The following is a 27457-nucleotide window of genomic DNA, read 5'->3' as shown; positions in this document are numbered from 1 at the left end:
TAATATGAATGTAAATAGCAAGGTAGTTTGGCAGTTACTGCTTGTCCCATGGTCTGGAGTCCCGCCTGACTGGAAGCAAACATACCACTTTCCTTTAGGTCCAGGAACAGAGTGAGGGGTGGCATGAGGTGGGACTATATGTAAAGGACCTCAGGTTTGTATACTTAGGAAAAATACAATTTACTATCAAAAACTGTGATTTATTCAGACATGTTATAAAAACCATCGGTCCTTTTGCATAAGGAAGACTCACTTATTGGTGGGAGGAATCGGAGTCTTGTGAACAGACTGGTGTTCGCCCAACCTTGGCTCCCTCCCTGGTCGTTAGCGGGAAGGAGGGGACCCTAGCCTCTGTCCAACTGATCAGTGTGTGCAGTGCAAGATCAGTGGTCAGACCTCTGGACCAACTCATAAGAACAAGGCAAGCGTACCTCTTATGAATAGCAAGCAAGAACTAAAATCCTAAGTAAGACCCCAAATATAAAGTATTGGGTTTGTTTCTTACTGGTGGCCGCTTCCACCCTTACTAGGGAAGGGACAGATAAACACTTCTATCCCTAATGAAAGGGATAGAATGGAGCTCAGTCACATAGCTTACCTGCATTGTCGTCCTGTCCAGCGTTGTGACGACCACTATTCTATCTGCAAGGAGAGGGAAAAGAGGAGGAAGAGGGGCCAGTCACACTCTCATTCACTCTCCATTCATGCAATATCACAAGGACAAGATGCTACCTTGTCCTGTAAAGGAGCTGGGTAAGCTACACAATTTGTTGAGCAGCCACCACGGGTCCTAAGGAAAAAAAAAAAAAAAAAAAGGTGTCCAAGGACCTATGCGCAATATCCCGAAGGTAGAAGGAGGTGAAGGTGGTTTGGTTGGACCACATCCCTGCATTCAGTACCTGTGCGACGGTCAAGTTCTAGTGGAATGCAAGGGTGGGAACAATGCCTCTAATTTCGTGGGCTCTCGGACGAAAGATACTACTGTCAGCACTCTTGTCTGAGTCGTACGCTTTCCTGATTACCTCACAAAGCCAGAAAGAAACAGTGTTCTTGGACACTTCTTTCTTGGTCGCCCCTGTGCTAACAAAGAGGCGCCGACACTCCGGCCAGAGGTGTCAAGTTTTCTTCAGATAGCGCCGTAGCACCCTCACAGGTCAAAGCAGCTTCTCTTCTGCATCATTAACCGTGAAGTCCTCTAGGGAGGGGATAGTGAAGGACTTGAACCTGGTGTCAGGGACCGAAGGGTTCAGGGTTCAGAGTTTTCGATACAAAATCTGGGACAAAATCGAGCGTAACTGATCCACATCCCCTGGAGTGTTTAACATCGAAGGAAAGACCGTGAAGTTCTCCTCTCTTCGCCGATGCCAGGGCCAGTAGAAGGTGGTCTTGAGGGTCAGATCCCTGTCTGATGACTCTCAGAGAGGCTTGTAGGGTCTACGAGTCAAACTCCTTAAGACAAGAGTCACATACCACCCTGGGAGCCTGAGTTCCCTGGGTGGGCAAGACCTCTCGAAGCTCCTCATTAGGAGAGATATTTCCATGGAGTAGGAAATATCAACTCCTCGCAGCTTAAGGACTCAGGCCAGGGCGGCTCTGCATCCTTTGACTGTGGAGTCAGAGAGGAGCTTCTCTCGGCGAAGAAAGATGAGGAAATCCGCTACCTGCTGCAGAGTGGCTAGAGTAGAGAGAGACCCCGTCTATGACACCAACCACAAAAGACGGACCACTTTCCCTGGTATAATGCTGCAGAAGACTGTCTGAGGTAACCAGCTATCTCTGTTGCTGCGCAGCGAGAAAAGTTTCTTGCTCGCAAGAGATGGTGGGTAACCGCCAGCCGTGAAGACACAGGGAATGTACTGCCTGCTGGTACCGTTCTACATGCAGTTGACAGAGCAGGTTGTGCCATGGGGGAATCTTCCGCAGTGCCTCCAAGAGCAGAGCCAGCAGGTCCGGATACCGAATGGCCTGAGGCCATTTGGGTGCCACCAGAATCACCCGAAGATTGCTGGTGACTGGCACCCTGCTGATCCCCTTGCGAATCGGGCAGAAAGGGGGAAAGGCATAGACTACAAGGTTGTCCCACGGGTGTTGGAATGCGTCCTCTGCAGCTACTCATGGATCCGGCACAACTGAGAAGAAAACCTGAAGTTTTCTGTTGTGCCGGGTGGCGAACAGATCCACTACTGGACATCCCCACAGGTCGAAGAGCCTTTGCGCCACATCTGGGTGAAGAGACCATTCGGTCCCAATCACCTGATTCTGGTGGCTGAGCTTGTCTGCCACTATATTCCTCTTGCCTGGAATGTATCTGGCAGACAGCTTTACCGAGTGTCACTAGCTACGGCCCACTCGTGCACCTGCATCGTCAACTGATGCAATGGGAGGGACACTAGGCCCCTCTGTTTGTTGACGTGTGTTACTACCGTGGTGTTGTCGCTCATCAATACCACTGAGTGTCCCATCAGTTGTTCCCGGAACTCTTGGAGCACGAGAAACCCAGTCTTGAGTTCCAGGAAGTTGATGTGAAGGTGCCTGTCGTGATGGTTCCACACTCCTGCAACCAGCAACTCCTCCAGGTGTGTGCCCCAACCCTCGGTTGATGTGTCTGAGAACAGAAGCATCTCCAGAGGGGGAGTGCGCACGGGCACTCGTATTAAGAGGTTCCTATCGTCTAACCACCAGGCCAGGTCCTCCCTTACTTCTTCCGTGAGAGGAACCAGGAAGGATTGTGGATCCCGTGCCTGTGACCAGCACTCCTTTAGTCTCCACTGAAGAGACCGCAGGTGAAGATGCCCGTGAGGGACTAACTTCTCTAGTGACGGCAGGTGACCGATCACGACTCGCCAACTGCTGATATGACTGGTCCTGTTCCCGGAGGAATGAGAGGACCAGCGGAAGACCCACCTGTTCCACTGGAGCGCGACAGACCCTTAGAGACTTCTTGGGACGGGGGGGGGGGGGGGGTGGGGGGGGGGGGGGCCTACCTTCTTCCTCGACTGGGGGACCTTGGAAGTCAAAGGGGAAGAGGCGGCAGAAGACGACGACATCTTCCTCTTCCTCTTGGACTTCTTCAACACCTTCCCTCAGGACAGCAAACAGGTCTCCCATCCAGGTTGGAGCTGGAGTAGTTGCGGTGGCAACGGGGCCCAACTCCACCTGGCCGGAAGAACCTGTGGGAGCGGCAGCACTTCCGCAGGCAGGAACAGATGCAGCAAGTATGGCGACGGCTACAGGAGGGTGATCCAAGGGGGAGCTCTTCGGGCACTTGATGTCAGGGGGTGGAGCGAGGACAGCAAAACCAGGTGTGGGAGGAACCATCTCCCTCCGGGGCACGTACGACACCGGAGCTTGTATCACAGCCGAGGGGTGACTGTGGTCACGTGCCGAGTGTACACCAGGTGCGGTGGGGCAGCATAACCTGGTGTCAAGACAGTTGTAGTCATCCACGTCTCCACCCCATGAGTGACCGGGGTTGCAGCCAGATGATGTAAGAGCCCTTGAAAACTCGAGTGCCCAGAAGGCTCAGAGAGCGCCACACCTGCTGAAGATCCCCAACCGCAGAGGCAGACACCCCACACGAAGGAAATAGCAAAAGTTGGGGATGGGGGGGGGGGGGGGAGTCCTGTTCGTCTCAGAAATGGCAAAGGAATCCCCCCACCCTGAGCTAACAGAAGACCATGAGTACAACTCCAGGTTGGGGTGTCCCCCTCCTTCCTCTACACTCGACAAATCCAGCGAAAAGGTGGAGAGGGACACATTCCCCAAAGGGGGAGAGAGCCATACCCAGGAGCTGACGAGGAGGGAGAAAAGAAGACGACATGTCGGTCACCAGAGGTGTTGAACGTGAGCATTCACGCCCTCAGCACCTAGTACATAAAGGATGAGGGTCCATGGCATTACTGGACCTGAAAGCCCACACTTACGACCTCCCACTCCAGGGCACACTCACTGGTTGGATGGGAGGCGAGGGGGCTTCTCCGATTTGTGGGATTGCATGTTAAGTTCAGCGATGCACTCCCACAAATAATGAAAAACAAAAATAATACAGAGTAATTACAATCACTTCCACACTAAGTATTCTAACAGAAACAGGCGGAAAGGTAAGCAACTTTGATAATCTCAAGACAGAGGCGGGCAAAGAGATGAGCACACGTCTTCACCCGACGGTGGTCGAAAGCAAAGTGGTATGTTTACCTCCAGTTGGGCGGGGCTCCCGACCATCGGACAAGCAGTTACTGCCGAACCACCTTGTTAGTAAATCTAACTACCAGTCCAGTTGACGCTGAATATTAATTCCTTATGTAAGACCGATGGTTTGTATAACGTGTCGGAACAAACCTTACAGAAGAAACTATAATGCTGATCTATTATTACTGTAATAAAAGAACAGTCGGAGACCATCTGTATAGGTACAGTAGTACCTCGGGATACAAAATTAATCCGTTCCAAAGCAGCCTGATTTTTTCGTATCTTGAACCACATTTTACATGTAAATTGCCTAATTCATTCCAACCTCTACAAAAACACCCCAGTAAATTTTATAATAAAGCTAAATTGACCAATAAATATTGAAATAAAATTTGGACAATTCAATACCTAACCTAACAGTGATTACCTGTAAATAAAGTTTATTAGTGTACAGGCTACATGAAATACTTTACGTATATGTACGTACATATATAGTAAAATGTGGAATCTTACCTTTCGAGTGAGGCGATCTCCAAAAGTGGCGACAGAGGAGAGGGACAAATGGCAGAAAACATGTACACTTAACTTTAAAAAACACATTAAAAAATGGCAAAAAACATTAACACTAAACTTTACGAAACACATTAACAAATGGCAAAAAATATTAACACTTAACTTTACAAAACACTTTAATTTTTTTTTTTACATTTTTTAAACCTTTTTATATTTTACATTTTTTTTTTTTTTTTTTTTTTTTACAAAATTTAAATTTCTTCACCACTTTCAACTCTTTTTTCATATCACTTGGATCTTCCTGTTGCTTACTACTAAAGGCCTCTTTAAAAAATAACTATCCAAGGAAGATTGCTTCTGCCTGCTTTTCACAATGTTCCTGAAACGACTCGGGCAAACGTCATCGAACTGCGCAAGCATACGACCTGTGTAAGGCTTTTCGGGGTGTCTCTTTTCTACATATGATTGCACTTTATGAAAAGCAGCTAGAGCATCCTTAATTTCTGCCGTGTCATAGGGTCCTCCTCCTCCTCCTCGCCGCTGCTAGAGAACTCTTCTTGAACGACGTTATGTTGCATGGCCTCCAACTCCTTCAGGTCATCCGTCGTAAGCTCCTCTTGATGCTTCTCGAGAAGGTCATTGATGTTGTCCTCATTGACAACCAGCCCATGGACTTGCCGAGTGCAATGATCTCGTCAAGATCTGGTTGCGAAACAGTTTCAGGATCGTCAACCGTTTCTGAATCTGCATCAGCTTCACCCATGTCGAATCCCTCGAAGTCTCGGGTGGATATGGCATCAGGCCAGTTTCCTCCACGAAGAATTTAAGGTTCGCCTTGAAACCTCCTGCCAAGCTTGATCGATGAATCGGATGCATATGACAACATCGAAATGCTCCTTCCAAAATTCCCGCAAGGTGAGGTATCTGGTATCAGTGATGTCTAAACATCTCTTGAAAAGATGTTTTGTATACAGCTTCTTGAAGTTTGATATCACTTGCTGGTCCAAGGGCTGGAGGAGAGGGGTGGTGTTAGGCGGAAGATAAAGAACCTTGATAAAAGAATACTCCGCTAGGATATCTTCCTCAAGGCCAGGAAGGTGAGCAGGGGCATTGTCCAACAACAGCAGACATTTCAGAGGGAGGCGCTTCTCTTCCAAGAATTTCTTCACTGTTGGGCCAAAACACAGATTTAGCCACTCGGTGAACAAAAGTCTCGTTACCCAGGCTTCCAAATTATCACTGGACATCACTGGAAGCTTCTCCTTTAGCACTTTGTGGGCCTTGAAGGCTTGAAGAGTCTCCGAATGATACACAAGTAGGGGCTTCATTTAACAATCCTAACTGGGCGTTAGAACAAAGTGCGAGCGTAAGCCTGTCTTTCATAGGCATATGCCCGGGTAGCTTCTTCTCTTCCTCCGTGATGTACGTCCGACGAGGCATTTTTTCCCAAAAAAGGCCAGTCTCATCACAGTTGAAGACTTGCTGAGAACTGTAGCCTTCGTTGATCATCATCTCGTTGAATGTCTTAATAAAGGCTTCGGCCGCTTTCATGTCCGAGCTAGCAGCCTCCCCAAGCCACACCACTGAATGGATGCCCTTTGAAGGTGTAGCTGCTTTGATGGCTTCCTTCTACTTAAGGATGGTGCCTATCGTCGACAGATTTCAGCCATATTCCTTAGCAATCACACTCAACCGCATGCCAGCCTCATACTTCTTGAGTATCTCCATCTTTATCTCCATAGAAAGCATCCTCTTCTTTTCGTGAACTTCAGCAACTTTCTTGGGACCCATGACTATATGTGTGTGTAATTAAGTTACTAATTAAGTTCCCACACAACACGATAAAGTACAAAGCGAAATCACTAACGCGAATTTACATAACAATAAAAAACGTGAACGAACAAATTCCGCGTGCGTACGATAACACTGATGCGACGAAGTGGCTGAATGACGCCTTTACATAGATGCCCGATGGGAGAGATGCTGACCAATAAGAGAGCAGGATCTTACGGCGGTGACTAGTCATCAGGAACCAATGGGAGAGCGGGAGGATGGTGGCGAGTCTACTCAGTTAGCGGCGCGCGAGTTTTAAAATTATTCTCGGTGGTCCGGGCCAATCTCGGGACTTTACAGTAACCACCCTTTCGTAACCGGAATTATTTTCGTATGCAGAGGCAAAAAAATCTTGGTACTTGCTTTCGTAACTTGAATTTTTCTTAAGTTAGGACTTTCGTATGTCGAGGTTCCACTGTACATGCGTGTTGCCATAGTTTTATTCTTTCTGTGATTTACTAAACTGTGCTTCAATACAACTTTTATAGTTGACTCAATGATTATCACACATATTATACTAGACCATCAGCAGATTCTCAATGTAAACAAAAGACAAAAACATTTTTTATTACTGTACTTTGCTGTTTATACATCAATATTATATTGGGTGCTTCAATCATTACAGTAAACCACGTTTTTTTTTATCATAAATGTGTTCATTCACAAAATAAGATATATGTACTTTTGATTTTGTGCAGCAGCCAAATCATGAAAATAAAGAGGAATTGTTTGCTAATATACTTCTGTTTGCAAATCTGATGTGGGGGAAATTGAAGATAGGAAAGAATTTATAAAAGATTATGACATTATAGACATATAATTTAAACAGGAAAGAATTTATAGATTTAACAAAGAGGCATAAAATAAGCAATGGAGCCTTTTCAAGGACAAATCCCTTCGATTACTACTAATACGAGCAGCAGCCATTGATAGTTTTATACTTTTAAGTTGCAGCAAGTGCATGTGTATCCTGAGTATCTTCAAGCTACATAGGATAGCCTGGACCAATCAATACTGAGTACCCATATGATAGTTTAAGGTATATTAAGTGTTTAAATTAGTATTAAAATAGGCAGCTAGCCTATAAGAGTTTATATGGGTAGGACATATCTGGTGTTTTAACTATTGAAGCAAGCACTTGGGGTGAGAATAGCCTAGGGTTTTTTGAGGCATGTGATACTGAAGATATTTGCTTATCACTGGGAAAGTCAGGGAGAAAGCTTATACAGAGAAAGCCAGATTTTTTTTATAAAGAACTAAACCTAACAAATGAAGGCAATTATTCATAAGCTTTGTTCTTCTTTTGATAACAGCAATATATATGTGGAGTGAGCTGACAAGACAAATGCATTGGGGAATTTTTAAGGGTGCATTCTGTCCTCCAGGATTTAATGTGGTCTGGCGGAGGCCTGGTCGCAAGGGAGCTGGTTTAAATATCATACCTTATCTTAAATATAGCTGTAATAGCCCATTTGACTTATGAAAATGGATACTGTAATACATAGCCTAGGTTAATAATTCGTACATATGCATATTGTCTCTCATGTATGGTAGGTAATACAATATTCTAAAATCTGGAGAGAGAGAGAGAGAGAGAGAGAGAGAGAGAGAGAGAGAGAGAGAGGAGAGAGAAGAGATAGAGAGAGGAGAGAGGAGAGAGAGAGAGAGAGAGAGAAAAAAAAGGTCTTCAAACCATGGCAGGCCGTGGGTAAACACGGGTAGGCAATCCCCTATCAAATTGTGGGTCATTTACCAGTGAGAAAGGGGGATAGTTTGTATATTCATGCAAATAATTTCTTCACATCAATGACCGATTAACTTAAGTGAAATTTACTGACTGAAATTTACTGACTGATTACCTGAGCAACTGATTGCAGTTTAAATCTGAACCCTTAATTCCAAAAATACTTTGCTGACTCAGACAAATTCAGACCTTGAAATCTGAAAAGTCTTGGATTTCAACTGGGTGGTGTGGGCTCTGCCAAGGCCTTGGGCTAAGAAACTGTGGTCTTGATTACAATATTGCTCATCTCTAAATCACACAAGAAAATTTCTCTCAACTGACCTGTAGTCCTTTAAGTTCTTTAGCTAGTTTTCTCCGCTGCCCATCATCCAATGGATAATTGAAGTCTCGAGGTGTAAAACCAATTTCAGTCATGAATTCCAACACAGTCTGCTCTTTGTAGAAGGCTTTATTAGATACTGTTGGCAAAAAAAAAAAAATCTGATGTATTAAGTAACATATGCAAGTACCTAGAAAGTAATTTCACCAACATATTATGTGTTTACTATTTCAATATTTACCAAATACTATTAACCCTTATAAGACGGGTTAAATATATATCAAGCACACCCCAACTGAGCAAACTTCAAGGCAGGCCAATTCAAGAAGAAACACATTAATGGAGAGGAAGATATGCAATTCAAAAACCTTTCTGTAATTTAGTGGGAAGTTGACAGTGAATATTTAAAACCTTGTGCAGGGCCTCTTTTCCTAGACTCTCTTAAAAATCCTGTACAACCCCGGACCTTGATGCTAATCCATTCCAGAATGTTTTTATACAAAACACTACACAAATTATTATTAAATAAGTTCAGTGTTAAATATTTAACATACCATACTAGATGCATTTTTTCATTTTTAAATATATACTGTATCAAAATATCTGGCCTACACCAAATGCAACCATATTACCAATGGTTGACCGAGTGCCATAGGCTAGGCTAGGTGCGCAGTATGCACTGTATGGGGTAGAACTGCCACAGGAATGCAAAACTCCTCTAAAAATGCTTATATCCAACACATACCCAGAATCCTTTAAACTATTTAGTATCATTTCAAATAAAAGTACACTGCAAACCATCATCCCAAAACACCCAAAGTAACCTTAAATTACAGTACTCTCCTACTACTGTTACTAAATAGGCTATATACACCCTTAAAAGGCCTATAACTGCCTATTTTTAACGTTCATCGCCAAACTTGACAGTTCAAACAAAAATACCTCAAAATATGATCCCGGAACACCATAGTATTACTTCAAAGTCATGTTGCAAAATTATGTACCAGCCGACAACTGTTATTCTTGAGTATCACCTACCATTAGGAAAGAAGGATTTTTTGGCCTAAGGAACTTTGCGCATCGCTCCTTGCTTACATTTCATTTATATCAATATTTTCTGGTGTAGTAAGATGATTTTGAAATTATATTTACAGTACAGGTACTTATTTTAGGATTGTACTTTTGTATGGAGCATATCTAAAATACATGGGTAGTTCAGAAAGATGGGACACATACATACCTCCAGGCAGAAAACTAGGTTTGTTACATCGTTAGTATTTTTGTGATTACATACAAATACATCAACATACAAAAAATTATTTAGTTTACATCATATTGTGGCTAGTCCTTGCCATCTCTCTCTCTCTCTCTCTCTCTCTCTCTCTCTCTCTCTCAGTAGACATATAGTATTTTAAGGAAATAACACAGCAAACTAGCTGTAACATATTATTCAACTTCCAGACTCCATTTATGTACTATACCATTTGATGTACAGTAGACACCCCGTATTTGCAGGTAATGGGTACCAGACAGCCCCCACAACTCCCCCTTGTGAATAGCTAAAATCCGCGGATACTTACAACCCTTCTAAAAATGCTTAGAAATGCCTATTTTGATCATTATAAAATAAAAACTTCTAAAAATGCTATATCCAAGTTTTTAATATTTATAAAAACAAAGTGGTCACAAAAACGATATGAAAATACAGTAAATTTTGAATATTTCTCAGCAAACAATACAGTAAATAGGAAAATTTTCACGAATAATGGGTATATGTATATGGTCCACAGAAAAAGTTGGCGAATAGCAGAAGTAATCACCATAAAAATATCTAAAATCTATCTGAATTTCTTATGTAGGTAAATTATAAACCTCCAGGCTAAATATGAATTCAGTGTATCACAACCTTTTATGTACAAAATTAAAAATAATTCCATTACTAAATTAATTTCTTATAGCAACTATCTTCCTAAATGGTTCTTATATATTATAGTATATACATGTGTATATTTATCAAGTACTGTCCTCAATTATGCAAGAATTTGGTCAATCCACGGCCTCGCAGAACTGGAAAATTGCAGATTTCGATACGCATACCTTATGGGAATAATTCCATTACAGCCAAAGCAAACAGCAACTTTCCCAGTCAAACTTTTTATACTACCTATTTTCAATACTTTCTATTTACTATACGGTAATTTTTTCTACTATGAAATTGTTCTTATGGATAAATAAAAAATTTAAAAAATTACACCCAGGATGGTGAAAACTCCCACATGTAAACACAGCCAGCATTGGGTGCAAGTGTACCGTACGATAAAGTCATTTCCTTTAAAAAACATTTTGGATAGAATTTCCTCTACCTATCCTCGGCCAAAAACCCTTCAAACTCCTCTACCTCATCCTCCGTGAAGAGTTCTTCTGGTGAAGGAAGGTTTTGTGAACCATTTGAGGTTTCGGGGACTGGCGGATCATGCGTGTCATCACTCTCGTTAGACCTAACAAAATTGGTTATGAGTGCCTATCTCAGTTTCTTTGTCTGTCACGTTCACTATGTAATCGTTTTCATCAAATTGTATTCTATAATAATAAAAAAAAAAAAAAATGAAAATTCAAAATTTTATATATTACAATTTCTTAAAACGTTAAAGATTCTCTCTCTCTCTCTCTCTCTCTATACTAGTCATTTTCATCAAGATCTATTTCAACAATAGAAAAAAATAAAAGATAAAATGCCAAAAGTTAGTCAAAACAAGTTAACCCTTAAACGCCGAAGCGGTAAAATAAAAATTGTCTCCCGTGTGCCGGAGGTGTTTCAGAGTGAGCGCGGAAGCGGAAAAAATATTTTTCAAAAAATCACAGCGCGCTTAGTTTTGAAGATTAAGAGTTCATTTTTGGCTCCTTTTTTTGTCATTGGCTGAAGTTTAGTATGCAACCATCAGAAATGAAAAAATTGTCATTATCATAAATAAATAATGCGATATATGATGGCGCAAAAACAAAATTTCATATATAATTGTATTCAAATCGCGCTGTGCGCAAAACGGTTAAAGGTAACAAGTTACATTTTTTTCGTTGTAATGTACACTAAATTGCGATAATTTTGGTATATAACACATAGTAAAACGATAAAAGCAACACACAGAAAATATTATCACAAAATAATGCATGAATTCGTAACGCGTGGACGAATACAAATATTTTTTTCAAAAATTCACCATAAATCTAAATATTGTCCTAGAGACTTCCAATTCCTTTCAAAATGAAGACAAATGATTGAATATTACTACACTGTAAGAGTATTTAGCTTACAATTGCAGTTTTCAACCATATCTGACGAGTTAAAAGTTGACCGAATGCCGAATTTATTTATATATTTTTTTTTATATGCAATTATTTCGGAAATTAGAAAAGCTACAACCTTCAAATATTTTTCGTTTTATTCTACATGAAATTGCGCACATTTTCATATATAAAACTCTATGAAATGCCTATTATGAAACGGAGCAAATATTCCGAGAATGGGACATAGGCATTTCGGAGATTTGTGGCGGAGAATCTGCGCGCGGAGGGAAGGAAAGTTTTTTTTTTTTAAATTCACCATATATCAAAATATTGTGCTAGAGACTTCCAATTTGTTTCAAAATGAAGATAAATGACTGAATATTACTAGACTGTAAGAGTTTTAGCTTACAATTGCGTTTTTCGACCATTTCGGTAGAGTCAAAGTTGACCGAACGTGGTTTTTTTTCTATTTATCGTTATTTATATGCAAATATCTCAAAAGAGATAAAAGCTACAAACATGATTATTTTTTTGTTGTATTCTGCATAAAAATGCGCACATTTTCATACATAATACTCCATGTAATGGCTAATTTAAAATGGTACAAAAATTATGTCAAAGTGACGAAATAATTTCCGAGATGTGTCACAGAGACTTTTAGTGTGGCAAGAAAGAAATTCGTGCTTGCGCGCCTACGTAACGATTGTAAAAAAAACAACACCTTGATCCGTGAAATCCCAGCATCCCCCAAGGCTCGTGATTCAAGAGTTTTCGGCTGCTAGGCCTGAAAGTATTTTTCCGCGAATTTTTAAAAAAACTTTTGTATGTCGACGTAAAATACGTCCAGTCGGCAACCGAGAGACAAAAAATGTAGACGTAAAATACGTCCAGTCGGCGTTTAAGGGTTAATCTAGACAAAAATAAAAATTCTTATTTCATATTTTGCAATGACGGACTTCAAGATGTTGACTGCTGCCAAAATGGAAGTTGCTCCTAGCTTTGTATTTACCTCATGGAGAAGCTTTTTAGTTTCAAGAAAATAGGACTTCCTCTTTGACTTCTAGGCAGATGCATATATTATGCGGATGATCAGAATACACTTCGCAGATCTAAATAATACGTATGGCAATAATGATAATACCGATGATTCATACACACTGCACTATGACGTCACAAATGCATGAGGCGGAGCCTTCAGTCTTAGCTAATGGCTGAGCATAAGCCTTCACAGTACACTTTGCAGATCTGAATATCATCTATGGCGATGATGATGATACCAATCATTCAGAATACACTTCACAGATCTGAATAATATGTATGGCGACGATCACACTGATCATTCACACACTGCACTATGACGTCACAAATGTGTGAAGAGGAGCCTTCCCTCTTAGCTAATGGCTGAGCGGGAAATCTCTCTTGAAAACACAATAGATTTGATACGTTTGCGGCTTGTAACTTGCAGACTTTGAACGGCTTCACATATACACCAACTCTTTTGGGACCGGACTGTGTGTGTATGTATATATATGTATATACATATACACATATATATCATATATATATATACATATACACACAATATATATCTATATATATATATATATATATATATATATATATAGTATATATATATATATATATATATATATATATATTATATATAATATATATATATATATATAAATATAATATATATAATATATACCATCTAAGAATATATATATAATTATAATATTAATATATATATATATATATAATATATATAATAATATATGATATATATATATAGAATATATAATATATACAGTGGGGCCTTCGTTATCCACGGGGGATAGGGCCTAGAACCCCCCCGTGATAAGTAAATACCCGTGTTATCCTGATACCCCCCTCAAAAATTGCTTAAAACTGCCTACTTTAATAGTTAACCCACCCAAGACCACTATTCCAATGTTTATAACTGCCTACTTTAGTTCAAACACCAAATATGTTTTCAACAATCACCTAAAACTAAATTCAAGACAGTTTTAAAGTTATTGTACAAAATTAGCCTTAAAAAATAAATGTAGTATATGTACTACTGTACATAGGTATGTAGCCTACTAGCCTAGGGATTACAGCTAGAAGCCTACATACGCATGGTGGGCCTCTTTTTTTTTTTACAAGGAAAGAGAGGATGAGTGGTAAGAGAACTATCAAAATATGTAAATCATATGGGTACTCACCAACAATCTATGTTGATAAAAGATGGCGACGATTTTGCAGTGCAATCCAGTAATATAATAACGATAATGCTACCAACAGTATGCAGCGAAACATCTCTTCCCTTCGTCACAACACGTTAATACTAGTATATTCCACGTAACAACCTTCATCTGACCTTTAGGCGTCTTTCCCATAAGAGTAAAAGAATCAGGGCTTTTGGATGCCACATAATTAACTCGTTTATATGGGTACAATTTAAAGAACGCGCCGCACACCACATTTCATAACAACAACAAACAAACATTTGTAGGCCAGTGTTGCCAACTGGGAATGGCAATTTCTTGCTAGATTTTGTTCCATAAAAGGCTAAAAAAATCACATACCGTATATACTCGAATAACGTGCAATCTCCCATATCGTGCAACCCCCTAATTTTCACCAATAAACAGTGGTTTTGTGTTTTGTCATGTATCTCATGTATCATGCAAGTTCATAAGGTTGGTGGTTTTAGCCTGCTAATGGCCGAGTCATTCAGATGTGTGCTGATGCTAGTCAATTTACGGTAATTTTCTTATTAATCTCGAGAATTGAATAGAAAATCTCAAGATTAAAAAAATCCCAAGATAATAAAATAATTGTAAAAATAACACGCCTTGGAGTCCTTAATCATTCTCTCTCTCTCTCTCTCTCTCTCTCTCAGGAATAAATACGTACGTACTGTAATTTGCAGTAAATGTGTAGACATTGTGTGCGTGTTTAAAAAAAATGTGCAGTACACACACATTCCGATGTTTCGGTTTTTGGAATTTTTCAGATTTCGGAAATGTGAGGTCAGATGCATAATCAAACAAACACCACTACTGCAGCAAAAACATTTTTTCCCTTTATGTTTTTCATTATTGTTATTTATTAATTACAGTTTATTTAAAATAAATATTAATATAATACTGTTAAATGAATGTGAGATAATTAAGATCACCTATAATAAAATAGTGGGACAATTAATACCATATGTTCACTAATAGGTATTATTTTCAAAACAAACATTCCGTAAAACACAAAAAATATATGTACATAACAATCAAAATATAAGAATGTTTTGCAGTTCAACTTGTGAATTTTAAACAATAAGTATGACTATATAATATATTTTACCATATCGATCTTGAAGTTGAAGAGTCGTAAAATTCTGAGGATGGTCCGGGAAAAGGATTTGTACTTTGTGATTACGTATCGCTACAACACCATGTGGTATTTTCATACCACTATATTGATGACGCATCGCTACGACACACTGGTGTTTTTCATACCACTATACGTTAAAGTTAAAAACATGACATAGAATCGACTTTGCGACTTCGTTCACTTTGATATTTTTAACGATACAATAACTATCATTTGTACTACTAAAAACCATCTTCACATAAGTAATTTTTCGTAAGATATGTGTTGTTGCAAAAGCTAGCTTATACATAAAAGGCTTTTATAATTTAAGTCATCTTAGATATACATATGCACCCAAACTCATTGTGGGGAAATTTACTACTGTTTCCTCGGATATTGAAATACTTTAGCATCATTCAAACACTTTAATAATATAATGCATAAATACTAGGCTATACATATTTACATCGTATACAAATACTACATACAGTTATATACACATACTTTTATATACAAAGTTAACAGTTATATACACATACTTTTATATACAAAGTTAATAATATGAATAGTGATCAGACGACAGCTGTGCACTGGACTACGTACGTACTACTTGGAAGATAAAACGAACAAAAAAATTTTGTTGTTGTTAGTCGCCGGGATAGATTAACATTTTTCCAGAGATTAAAAAGCTGAATTTTGTTTTGAAGGTATGTCAACCGCGATATTATATTATTGTTTTCACGAAGGAATAATTATATAAAGAAAATTATTGAGTAATTTTTGCCGTCAGCAGTCAGAAAATCACGAACATGGTAACGTTCAAACCTAGTGCCATCCATGGCGTATGTCTATAAATAGAACAGAAGCAGAGGGCAGTCATTGGATAACAGATCTCCATGGCTACCAACCAACCAATCAGGTGTTAGTTATACTACTCTGTAATTTCTTAGAATGAACGTTTACACACACGAAGCTAACGATGATGTATGTGTTTTGCATACAGTACGTAGTTTTAGTTTTTTATTATTAGTGTAAGTATTTTACTGATTTCATGAAGAATAGAATGATTCCTTCTCATTACTTTGAATGCAAAATGGCTTGAAGATTCTTCCGCAAAAAGAAGAGAAAAAAAAATTCCTTAGAAGATGATATCTATTTACTAACGCGGTTGACATACCTTCAAAACAAAATTCAGCTCTTTAATCTCTGGAAAAATGTTAATCTATCCCGGCGACTAACAACAACAAAAATTTTTGTTTGTTTTATCTCCAAGTAGTACGTACGTAGTCCAGTGCACAGCTGTCGTCTGATCACTACTCATATGATTAATTTTGTATATAAAAGTATGTGTATATAACTGTATGTAGTATTTGTATACGATGTAAATATGTATAGCCTAGTATTTATGCATTATATTATTAAAGTGTTTGAATGATGCTAAAGTATTTCAATATCCGAGGAAACAGTAGTAAATTTCCCCACAATGAGTTTGGGTACATATGTATATATGGTGACTTAAATTATAAAAGCCTTTTATGTATAAGCTAGCTTTTGTAATAACACATATCTTACGAAAAATTACTTATGTGAAGATGGTTTTAGTAGTACAAATGATAGTTATTGTATCGTTAAAAATATCAAAGTGAAAGAAGTCGCAAAGTCGATTCTATGTCATGTTTTTCCTAAACGCGTTGACTTAACCTGTTAAGCGTCACCCACGTAATAATACGTTTACCGCGATCTACTCGGTAGCGCCTTCAACGGGATATTACGTTCAAAACTTTGACTGTGCTTGTCAAGCCGTCAGCCCCGTAATAATACGTTTACTCGTATAGAAAGTGTAGGAACATCATTTGGTAACACTCTCAGCACACGGGGACCTTATTTCCAGCCTGGCAACTCTTTCCTGGTGGTCGCTTATGCTAAAAAACTGCCTGTCCCTGTTGGTTTTCTTTCAATACGCTTCGGGCGTTTATCGAGACAAATTGGATTTCGCGTCTTTCACAATGAATGTCCCAAAGAGGAGGCGTATTTCTTCAGGTGAGATCATTCAAATACTAGATGAGGAGTCTGATATTGATAACCTATTTGATGGTGAGAGCTCTAGTTCTGAATCCTCCAGTGATGATACAAACTTTTCTTCCAATAGCGGGAGTGAAGATGAATTTTCTTTGCCGAGTGACTGGACTCCGAGAGAGAGAGAGAGAGAGAGAGAGAGAGAGAGAGAGAGAGAGAGAGAGAGAGAGAGAGAGAGAGAATTTCCTACACTTAATTACAGTAAGAATAATAAACATAAAAATCAATATTAACTTTGAAAAACTATCATCAGTGCTATGATCGCTGATTACAAAAAAAGCGTGACGGTACGTTAGCAGCGAGCTCATCCGGGGAGGACGCTTAACAGGTTAAAGGAGAACGTTATTTTGGTTGTTTATCACTGGCACAAACCCATAACAATGCAGTGTATGTATGATAATTCTAAACTATTATTCACTACCAAAATAACGACGATATTTTGTATTGAAAATTAATGTTACGTATATTCCAAACATTATTACGACGTAGCATGAATAGTACTACAAAAATTTCGAAAGATAATCTTGCTGTGAACGCTACCATAATTTGATTTTCATATACGTACGTACATTTTGTCAGCTGGCTGGCCTCGCATAGATAAAATTGATTTCACTGATATGGAATTACTCCACGAATAGCCTTTTTATTATGAAGATATGACGATAATATAAGGTAAAAAATGCTTTTATGTATTTCGTTTACGCTTCGTCGCCAATAACAAACAGCAATACTTACGATAATCTATGACAAATAGCGTTTGTATGACTTCATTGTTCAGAGAAGTTATATACGAATACTGCCAAAATAATAATGAAGTTCGAATTAATTTTAGCCTTAATGTTATTACTACTGTAATTACACTACCACTACTATTAAAATTTCTAAAAGTTTATCAAAACAAAAAATGTCGCTTTGAACGCAACCGTATACATAAACCATTTTCGTATGTAAAGGTATATGCTTACATTTTGTGGCTGGCCACTCCGACGATAAGTTGAGTGCAATGATGTGGAATTATTCTTCGAATAGGCTATTTATTATGAAGATATGACTATAATATATATGGTAAGAATGGTTTTATTACCTTTATTGTCAGTTAATATCATAATGTGAATGTTTGTGTACGTTGGTGGTTATCGCACTGCAACTACGCTCAGCCTACCAATGAACGTCGTACATAAACCTTGAATAGGCTATTTATTTCGAAGATAGGACAATAATATATTAGGTGAGAATGGTTTTATTACCTTTATTTTGTCAGTTAATATCATTTATATGAGTCTTTAAATGAATGTTGGTAGTTATCGGACCACGGCCGAGGGTTAGCCTACCGAAAACATCGCATACACAACACAACAAACCCGTGATGCAGCGATTCATACCAGTGATGTAACATGAGAAACGGTCCAAGAAAAAACCCGTGATTAACTGGATCCGTGAATAAGCGATGCCCCACCGTCCTTATATATATATATATATATATATATATATATATAATATATATATATATATATATATATATATATATATAATATACTATATATATATATATAATATATATATATATATATATATATATTATATATATATATGATATATATAATATATATCAATATATAATATCATAAGATATGATATAATCAATATATATATATATATATATATCTATATATATATATATATATCATAAATAATCATATATATATATATATACAGGCGGTCCCCGGGTTACGCACGGCGTCCGGCTTACGACGTTCCGAGGTTACGACGCTTTTTCTTAAATATTAATTGAAAAATCCGCCCTGGGTTACGACGCTTGTTCCGAGGTTACGACGCTGACGCTTCCGACGCTCCGAGTTTACAACGCTTTTTAAAAACACTACTATGATATAACCGTTATTAGTTTAGCACAGTTTTCTCTCTCTCTCTCTCTCTCTCTCTATCTCTCTCTCTCTCTCTCTCTCTCTCTCTCTCTCTGTATTTTCTGATGAAAATAATCACTAATTAGTGTATTTTGATGTTTATTTTCATGACTAAATACATTTCATAAAATATAAAATTAATCAGACTGCGATCATGAAGCCAACAAATACATATGTATTTTTTAGAATTCTTCTTCTGTTTTAATATTACATTACAATGTTTCATTATAGCTGTCAATAACTCGGTATCTCCATAAAAATAATAATTCTCTCTCTCTCTCTCTCTCTCTCTCTCTCTCTCTCTCTCTCTCTCTCTCTTCCTCTCTCGCTCTCTCTCTCTCTCTCTCTACTACAAATATGTATGTTTTTTTGTATGATAAAGAAATGATTTACTATTTTCAAATATTAATATTAATTTATACAGCAATAATATCAATTCAATAAAGAAAATACCATAGTGAATTAGTAAGATTTTAGCTTATATTTAAAAAATTATGGAAGAATGAAGGAAATCCCAGTCTTCTCTGTAACCTTTTCCTCAGATGCAGGTACTAAAACTGTCAGATATATCAAGTTCTGTGACAGCCCGAGGGGGAAGAGTTGGGGGAAGAGCTGCAGTGTTGCAATGACGTGGTCCTGAAATTTCCCCCCCCCCCCCCGCCCCCCCTCTTTTCTCTCTCTCTCTCTCTCTCTCTCTCTCTCTCTCTCTCTCTCTCTCTCTCTCTCTCTCTCTCTCTCATTTACTGAGACTCGAGATTTTTTATGTACTTGTACTATTTGTTTTTAATACTTTCAAATAATAATAATAATAATAATAACTGTAATTACAAAATTCATATGTGATAGTATTTTAAAGAAATACAATACGTACTAATCTATCCATGTCACTTTTAATTAAGGTTAACTCTCTCTCTCTCTCCTCTCTCTCTCTCTCTCTCTCTCTCTCTCTCTCTCTCTCTCTCTTTTGCCACACAAGATAATAATGTGTCATTGTGGTAACTCAATCCCTCTCTTTCGCTGGAAGCGTTATAAGTATTTTGTGAGAGAACAGAGAGAGATAAACACACTCTCTCTCTCTCTCTCTCTTTTACCGAGATGAAAGAATTTTTATGGTACTAGTATGTAAAATGTTTATTGATAATTTCAGTTATTTAATAATAATAATAATAATAATAATAATAATAATAAAACTTTAATTACAAAATTCATAATGGTCGTATTTTAAAGAGATGAAAATGACCTTTCCATTTCACTTGTAAGGATAATTCCTCTTTCTTACTGAGATGAGAGAATTTTTATGGTAGATGCATGTGTTTATTATATTTTCAAATAATAATAATAATAATAATAATGATAATAATAATAATAATAGAAGTAGTAATAATACGATAACTAATTTCAAAAGAAAATTCTTCCCTTTGTCTTTTTCTGTATCAATTTCCCTAACTCAACTCTGAGTGACACTCGGAGCTTAATGCCATACAATGGGCAACGAATTTTAATGGTTTTTTTATGTAATTCTCTCTCTCTCTCTCTCTCTCTCTCTCTCTTACTGAGATGAGATCATTTTCATGGACATGTATGTAATAAGTTTATCATTAATATTTTCCAATAATAATACTTATTAACTGTAAGTACAAAATTCATATCTGAGTATTTTAAATACAATAATCATTCCATTTCTCTCTTTTAAATACTGTGAGGACAACTCTCTCTCTCTCTCTCTCTCTCTCTCTCTCTCTCTCTCTCTCTCTCTCTCTCTCTCTCTCTCTCTCCACAAGATACTTGTCATACATTTGGTGTTTCTATTTCTTCCTTTTATCTCTCTCGCTCTCAGCAAAAGAATTGATAGACAGACAAACATAATTGCACAGTCCTCTCTTTCACTCTTCTCTGGAGAAATATATGTGTTTATGGGAGGGGGAAAAAGTTGCCTACAGACTCATTTCAATCTATTGAAACCGTAAGACGTAAGGAGTTATCTCTCTCTCTCTCTCTCTCTCTCTCTCTCTCTCTCTCTCTCTCTCTCTTGTATTTTAATGAAAATATACAGTAATTTGTGAATACACAGTGTTGCACATGAAAAAAGTAAATTAGTGATAATTTTAGAGATAAGCCCTAAGAAAAATTGCAAATTAGTAGTGAAATTTTCCCTGTGGACATGTTTTCAAGAACGTCGTTCCGGCTTACGACGATTTTCGGGTTACGACGCGTCTTAAGAACGGAACCCCCGTCGTAACCCGGGGACCGCCTGTATATATATATATATATATATATATATATATATATATATATATATATATATATATATATATATATATATATATATATATATATATATATATATATAATATATATATATATATATATATATATATATATATATATATATATATATATATATGCACTATCCTACTTACAACCTAGTTTGGTTCCGACCCACTGGTTGTAAGTCAGAATGGATGTAAGTCGAACCTTAGAAAGTGGCCAACATACTGGGTAGGGTATACTATCAAACTTTTGCTATATAAAAGGGCCTACTTAGTACTGTAATGTAATGTACAATCATTATTTCAATCTTTTTACCATAATGTACTTCTACTAATACATTTTAATCATTTATGTAATAGTATATATTACGTACAATCAGGCATTGAGTTACAATGGGGTTAGGTTCTTGCATGCATGTCAGAAGTCGATTCTAACGTAAATTGGTTTGCAATTCAGTCTACAGTACAGTTAATGCCAAATGATGCTGCAGATAGGGCAGGGTAACTCAAACTGATGCTGCCTGAGTGATGAGAGTTCTCATGAGATGGCGCAGTGTCAAGTAACTCAATGGTCAACTGTCTGAAGTAAGGTTGTAAGTACAAGTGGTCGTATGTCGAGCAGGTTGTAAGTCTGATAGTAGTTGTATATAATATATATATACACATATATATATATAACACATATATATATATATATATTATATATATATATATATATATATATATATATATATATATATATATATATATATATATATATATATATATATATATATATATATATATATATATATATATATATATATATATATATATATTATATATATATATATATATATATATATATATATATATATATATATATATATATATATATATATATATATATATATATATATATATATATATATATATATATATATATATATATATATATATATATATATATATATATATATATATATATATATATATATATATATATATATATATATATATATATATATATATATATATATATATATATATATATATATATATATTATATATATATATATATATATATATATATATATATATATAATATATAATATATATATATATATATATATATATATATATATATATAATATATATATATATATATATATATATATATATATATATATATATATATATATATATATATATATATATATATATATATATATATATATATATATATATATATATATTATATATATAAATATATAAAATATATATATAAATATATATCCCATTGGTTCCTGATGCTAGTCACCGCCATGAGATCCTTCTCTCCTATTGGTCAGCATCCCTCCCATCATGCAACTTTTTACGTAGCGGCGTGCTTTTTCGGCCACTGTACGGCATCATCTGTATTGTACGCACGCGGTATTCGTTAGTTCTAACGATTTTGTTTATTAACGTAAATTCGTTAGTGATTTCGTTGTAGCATACTTTATCGTGTTGTGTGAGAACTTTACTCCATACGTATACGTATACATAACATAATTAAATAGAGTATATACGTAGTCATGGGTTCCAAGAAACTTGAAATTCACAGAAAGAACAGGATGCTCTCTTTGGAAACAAAGATGGAGACTATCAAGAAGTATGAAGCTGGTATGCGATTGAGTGTGATCGCCAAGGAATACGACCGAAATCCGTCGACAATAGGCACCATCCTTAAGCAGAAGGATGCCACCAAAGCAGCTACAGCTTCCAAGGGCGTCACTATTTTGTCCAGCAAGAGGACCCACGTGCACGAGGAGATGGAAAGGCTTCTTCTTGTCTGGATAAAAGACAAAGAAATCGCTGGCGATACGATAACAGAGACGGCAATCTCCCACAAGGCCAGCACTATTTTCGGCGATTTGATTGCCCAGGCCAAAGACGACGGAGGAGAAGGGACATCAACACCAACCCCAGACTTCAAGGCTTCGCATGGGTGGTTCGAGAAATTCTGTAAACGGACTGGCATCCATTCAGTGGATATATGTATTGGCGGAGGGGAAGGAGTCGGAGTTTAGGAGTTATTCTCTCTCTCTCTCTCAATGAAATGTGAATTACTGTCATAATATTTATGTACAAAGTTAAAAATAATAATAATTCCATTAATAAATTAGTTTCTTTCAGCAACTAAACTGTTTTCCAAAATAATTCTTTCGGTAATAAATGTCCATCAGCTGATTCTAAACGTAAACAAAAGACAAAAATAGATTTTTATTGCTGTACTTTGCTGTTTATACATTAATATTATAGTTGGGTGCTGTAATCTTTAAAGTAAATCATATTTTTATTATCATAAATATGTTCTCATTAACAAAATAGATATACTATGTACTTTTAGTTTGGTGCAGCAGCCAAATTATGAAAATAGAAAGGAATTGTTAGGTAATATACTTTTGTTTGCTGATCTGATGAAGGGGAAATTGAAGATAGGAAAGAATAACTTTGAAACTGTCTTGAATTTAGTGTAAGGTGATAGTTGAAGACATATTTGGTGCTTGAACTAAAGTAGGCAGTTATAAACATTGAAATAGTGGTCTTGGGTGGGTTAATTATTAAAGTAGGCAGTTTAAAGCAATTTTTAGGAGGGGGGTACCAAGATAACACGGGTATTTACTTATCACGGGGGGTTCTGGGCCCTATCCCCCCCGATTATCGAGGCCCTACTGTGAAATCATTTTAATCAAAACTACTGTGCTTGAAAGAACACATTTGACTGTTGATTTCACGCCCATATAAGATAACGTAAAGTTCGTATTATGATGATGTAAAGGAAAATTGTGAACGAAACCATGCAATTTTTTACGTAGTAAACATGCCGCCAACATAATCTTTTAACAAAAAAAAAAAATTAGTTCACAATCACAACGAGACCAATTCAATTAATATTTCCACCTAAAAACACATTGTATAAGGAAAAATAACCTTGTCTCATATAAGTCAAGTATTTAGATATTCGTTTATGCTAATTAGAAGCAAGAAAATTCGCTCAGAATTGCGTTAAATATGGCGAAACAAACTCGTATTCGCCATCAGCTGATTTCAACCCAAAACATTGGCTGCTCCGCGGCATACTGGTTTAGATTTGCCGTAGTATTTTATAATACAATAATATGAGAATACATACAATACTATTGGATGCAGTGAAGTAATGTATAACTTTTTAAAGGATTAATGGAAAAGATGCATATTAATAAAATAACACCATACATTTTTTGAAACAGTGGTGGACAAGAACGAAAATGAAAAAACATCCTCTGACAACATGGAGGGTAGTTACAAAAAGCTGACTTAATTTGTATCATATTTATGTACAAAAATAAAAAATATCCTATACGTAATATATTTTCATACACATTTTAAACTTAAAGCATGAACATTTATAAAATAGACACATCGATCGTTAAATTTGCACGCTTTTAAACTCGATATTTTTGGAAGAGCGGCAGGCAGCGGCTCACAAGAAAGAACATGAAAAAACATCCTTTGATAACGTGAAGAGCAGTTTCAAAAGCTGCCTTTGTAACATATTTCTGTGCAGAAATAAAAATACATAATACAGTAGTGGCTCAGGATACAAAATTAATTCGTTCAAAAGCGGCCTTCATAACCTGATTTTTTCGTATCTTGAACCACATTTTACACGTAAATTGCCTAATTCGTTCCAAGCCCTACAAAAACACCCCAGTAAATTTTATAATAAAGCTAAATTGACCAATAAACAATGAAATACAACAATTTGAACCATTCAATATCTAACATAAACTACATATAATACTATATGTACCTGTAAATAAAGTGTATTAGTGTACATGGTACAAGAAATACTGTACGTACATATGTAGTAAAATGTGGAACCTTATCTTTCTAGTGAGGCGATCTCCAAAAGTGGTGACAGAAGAGGAGGACAAATGACAGAAAACATGAACACTTAACTTTACGAAACACATTAACAAATGGCAGAAAACATTAACACCTAACTTTATAAAAAACTTAAAATTAAATATTTTTTTCTCTTTTTTTTATTTTTACATTTTTTTTTTACTTTTTTATACTTTAATGTTTTTAACCAAATTTCAATTCCTTCACCACTTTCAACTTTTTTTGTTTTTTCGTATCACTTATATCTTCCTGTTTGCTTACTACTATTAAAGGACTCTTTAAAAAATAACTATCCAAGGAAGATTGCTTCTGCCTGCTTTTCACAAAGTTCCTGAAACGACTCGGGCAAACGTCATCGAACTGCACAAGCATACGACCTGTGTAAGCCTTTTCGGGGTGTCTCTTTTCTACGAATGATTGCACTTTATGAAAAGCAGCTAGAGCATCCTTAATCTCATGTTTAATTTTTGGCAAATTTTAAAGAAAAGCCAGAAACCAATGTCTCTGGACAGTTTTGTTGTGCGACAAGGGTCCAGAAACTCTCAAGCTGGTCCTAATGCCAGTAAAAAAACAAAGAGGGGAAGTAACCTCACATAGCGCCAGTAAAAAAACGGAGAGAAGCCACCCTAGATAGGTCCTTGATACCTGAAGTCCTTCCAAAGGGAGATTCCCCTTCCAACAATAACCTCTCCTCCTACCTCTCCATCTTCCATACGGTAACAAGTGTTTTCCATAAAGGTAAGAGCGATGTTGAATGTTCATTTATTCATTTCATTGGTCATCTATATTTATTTCTCATTGTTTTCTGTATCTAAATCTGTTTATTCCCAATAAAATGTATTTTGTTAATATTTTTGGGGGTCTGGAATGCAATAATTGTACTTGCATTATTCCTTATGGGAATTATTGTTTCGGTTTTCGTGGGAGGTTCTGGAACGAATTATGTACAAAAACGGAGGTTCCACTGAATAACAAAAACCAGCTTTGAAAAAGAAAGCACCTACTTTCAGTAGATGCTGTGAATCCTCAAATCTATTAGCTTTCTCTACCCTTTTTTTGTGGGACTTTGTGGGGTGGGGTTTTTTTTTTTTTTCTTCTTCTTTTTTTAAGTGGGCTGACAAGTAGTGTGGATCTTAGCCAGAGGGGTAAATGAAAACCAGGTTCATTCAGTGGACAAGGGTAAGCGCCCTCTTGCCTTAAGTCCTTATATACTATTACTGTGTCAACAATCAAATGTATTATTTTGACCAAGACCAACTATGAGAGAATTTTTTGAAATTGGTTGGTTTGCCTAATGAAGCCCTGAGAATCATAAGAGCAACTCTTCTGAAAATTCACAACAGCTACCAAAATTAGGTTTCCTTCATCAAAAGCTGTTTTATATGTTACGCTAAAGCTCTCACCACCTCAATACAGTATTTAAACTTTACATAAGTATCTTGTATACACTCACTATTGACACTGATGACAGACCAGTTACAATGGACAAATTCACTATTATGCAATAACCATTTAGTACTTCATTATGTACACATTAAACAATAGTGTAACTTAACCCTTTAACGCTGATTGGGCGTATGGTACGTCAATATAAAAGTTATTTTAAAAATTCGCAGAAAAATAGTTATAGGGCTACTAGGCGAAAACTTTTGAATCACGCGCCTTGGGGGATGCTGGGAGCTCACGGATCAAGGCGTTGTTTTGTTTAATATCATTAACCAGGCGCGCAAGTGCGAATTTCTTTCTTCTCGCACTAATAAGTATCTGTGACACATCTCAGAAATTATTTTGTCACTTTGACATAATTTTTGCACCATTTTATATTAGCCGTTACATGGAGTATTATATATGAAAATGTGTGCAATTTCATGTAGAATACAACAAAAAACTAATCATGGTTGTAGCTTTTAACAGTTTTGAAATATTTTCATATAAATAACGATAAGTGCCAAAATTTCAACCTCCTGTCAACTTTGACTCTACTGAAATGGTCAAAAAATGCAATTGTAAACTAAAACTCTTATAT

The 27457-nt window shown here is 36.7% G+C and overlaps 1 protein-coding gene across 1 annotated transcript in view; it reads right to left on the bottom strand.

Moving 5' to 3' along the window:
* The window catches only part of LOC135221883 (protein argonaute-2-like), a 285753-nt gene that overhangs the window by 167737 nt on the left and 90559 nt on the right, over nucleotides 1-27457 (bottom strand). The window contains exon 6 of the mRNA XM_064259840.1: nucleotides 8600-8736. Within this exon, the coding sequence (XP_064115910.1) occupies nucleotides 8600-8736 (137 nt within the window). The remainder of the gene's footprint in view (nucleotides 1-8599; nucleotides 8737-27457) is intronic.

Source organism: Macrobrachium nipponense, chromosome 3, assembly GCF_015104395.2.
Source record: "Macrobrachium nipponense isolate FS-2020 chromosome 3, ASM1510439v2, whole genome shotgun sequence".
Taxonomy (NCBI): domain Eukaryota; kingdom Metazoa; phylum Arthropoda; class Malacostraca; order Decapoda; family Palaemonidae; genus Macrobrachium; species Macrobrachium nipponense.
Note: the sequence above shows the minus strand (reverse complement) of the source record. Positions and strands in the feature narration are given on the sequence as shown.